Genomic DNA, 2193 nt, shown 5'->3' with positions numbered 1-2193 from the left:
GGAAAGAGTTTCACCATGGAACAAGGAAGGTAGTGCTCCTGTCAGCCTCGCCTGACTGAATTGTGTGATGGAGGGAGCTTGGTTTGTTCTACACAGTACGTCTCCAATACTGGGATTTAAGGAGTAATGGGATAATTGTAACGTAAACTTCTTGTGAGCCAAGTACTCAGATATGGCAAATCTTTTTCACTGAAAGAGGACTCAATTTACACAATGTGATGGTGATGCACAGTGTTTCATGAGGGGTTTATTGAGAAATTAATGTAATGCTAGAATCCAAGGCCAAGTTCATCTTTCTTGCTTCATCCCAGGTGCCAGCAAATTTGTGAAGTAACATGCTGTGTCTCCCATTTGCATTTAGGAGCATTCTGGAAGAGTCTTTCGGCTTCAGTTTGATGAGTTCCAGATCGTCAGCAGCTCACATGATGATACCATCCTCATCTGGGATTTTCTGAATGACCCAGCCGCCCAAGCAGAATCCACTCGTTCCCCGTCCAGAACATACACCTACATCTCAAGATAAATAACACTACACTGTACCTCACACTCGCACAGGTAACAGAGGCTCAAAGGTGGCACTGGATGTAGTGCGAGCATGCTGCTTGAATAACTAGCTGAGTCTATCAATATTTCTCATCTTGGTTGGACAGTAATTACAGTGTCCTGTAAAAGAACAGGAGTGATTTTGAAACCTTAGAATAGGGACTTTATTTTAGGATCTGTGGCATGTGGTGCCTGTGAGTTCGCCTGAAGAACTCCTCCTCCTCTGCCCATCATCATCAATAATTAAATCAGCTATCGCTGCTGTCCAGAAGGAAGAAGGGTTTCTGCAGAGTGAGTAGAGCAGCTGCTGCCTAACAAGGGGATGCAGATGGCATGACCCTGGGCAGTTGTCGCCAGGCAGGAGGGTTTTGCTAAGAAGCATCAGCTTTATTCCCTCCCTCTGAAGTGGTGACCATTTTTCTCACTCTGCAGCAAGCTGATTCAGGAGAACAGTTTGGCTGGGGGAGGAGACACTGAGGCACAAGCCCAGGCAAATTTAATCGAGATGCATCAATGTGCAAAATCATTTATTCATAGGGCCTAGTCCTAGATCTCTCTGGCATAGCACGGCTGTTAAATTGTTCATATCAGAGCTGCTGGTTTGCTCATTGCCTTACCCTTTTGTCTTGACCTGCACAGTGTGGGGAGGACATAATGTTTAATACGTTTGAGTCAGTTTTAGAGTGGATTTGATGTATGTGAGTGGAGTGGGATAGCATGATTGCCCACTTTGGTGGGTACATGCACAATTGCTGTTAATAGCTTAAGAAAAATGGCAGAAGAGTTGACACGGGGTGTCCATAATGACATTTTCCCTTGAAAATGCTCTGTCATGGGGCACATCCTGTATCATGTTTGATTGGTAAATGTACAGTGATGCTCCAAGAGCTGTCAGATCAGCTGTCTTGATTTTCTTAAACACTCTGATCAATCAGTTGTTCTTTTAAGTCATTAAAAGGTTTAGTGCGAATGGGCTTTGTTTGGTTTGTTCTGTTTTTCATTCCCAGGACTCATTTAAGCTGCAGTATTTAAATGCCAGGACAAAAGAACTATCCACGTAACCAATACTTGCTGAAGAGAGAGGCTCTCAGACTTGTTTCTGGAACAAAGTTGGCATGCGGTTGATCTCAGACAGGGTCTACTCAGCGTGGCTGACTGCTAAAGTGCTGCTATATCAGAAGATGTCTTTTATCTTTCATGAACAGTTAACATTTTTAAACCTTCCCATCCTTTCCTCCCCCATCCCGCACTTCCTATTCACTCCTCTTCCCTTTACCCTGTTTGGTTCCCCTCCAAACCCAGTCACAGATGTCCTATGAATATATTTAAGATGTTGCCAGAATGTGTTGCTTTGCTGTTAAGCAGAAGACTTTACAGCCACAGTGCATCCTGCTGAGAAAGTCACTTCAGGGTGGGTGGGAGGGTGGGTAGGGAGAAGGCTGCTACTCTCAGACTGAAATCAATATCCATTGCTAGGCCTTTGAAAAAGCATTCAGCTTTGAAGAGCAACAGAAACACTATAAAGAGGCAGACCACCCCCTTCCCCCCTCAACTTCCCTACGGCTTTTGGCTGTTCTGACTGCAGACCTATTTTTTGTGGAGAGAGGACCCTTGAAATTTGACTATTGTGAGCAAATCCATCTCTTTCCT

General features: G+C 44.4%; 1 protein-coding gene across 1 annotated transcript in view; it reads left to right on the top strand.

Annotated features, from left to right (window-relative positions):
- The window catches only part of LOC104409995 (F-box/WD repeat-containing protein 1A), a gene marked incomplete at its 5' end in the record, with an annotated part of 13940 nt that extends 12170 nt beyond the window's left edge, over positions 1-1770 (top strand). Inside the window, 2 exons of the mRNA XM_010020041.1 lie at positions 362-555; positions 1551-1770. Coding sequence (XP_010018343.1) covers positions 362-523 — 162 coding nt within the window. The remainder of the gene's footprint in view (positions 1-361; positions 556-1550) is intronic.
- Positions 1771-2193: the final 423 nt, after the last annotated feature.

Source organism: Nestor notabilis, unplaced genomic scaffold, assembly GCF_000696875.1.
Source record: "Nestor notabilis isolate BGI_N333 unplaced genomic scaffold, ASM69687v1 scaffold17778, whole genome shotgun sequence".
In the NCBI taxonomy this organism is placed as follows: Eukaryota; Metazoa; Chordata; class Aves; order Psittaciformes; family Psittacidae; genus Nestor; species Nestor notabilis.
This window is presented reverse-complemented; position numbering and strand designations above follow the sequence as displayed.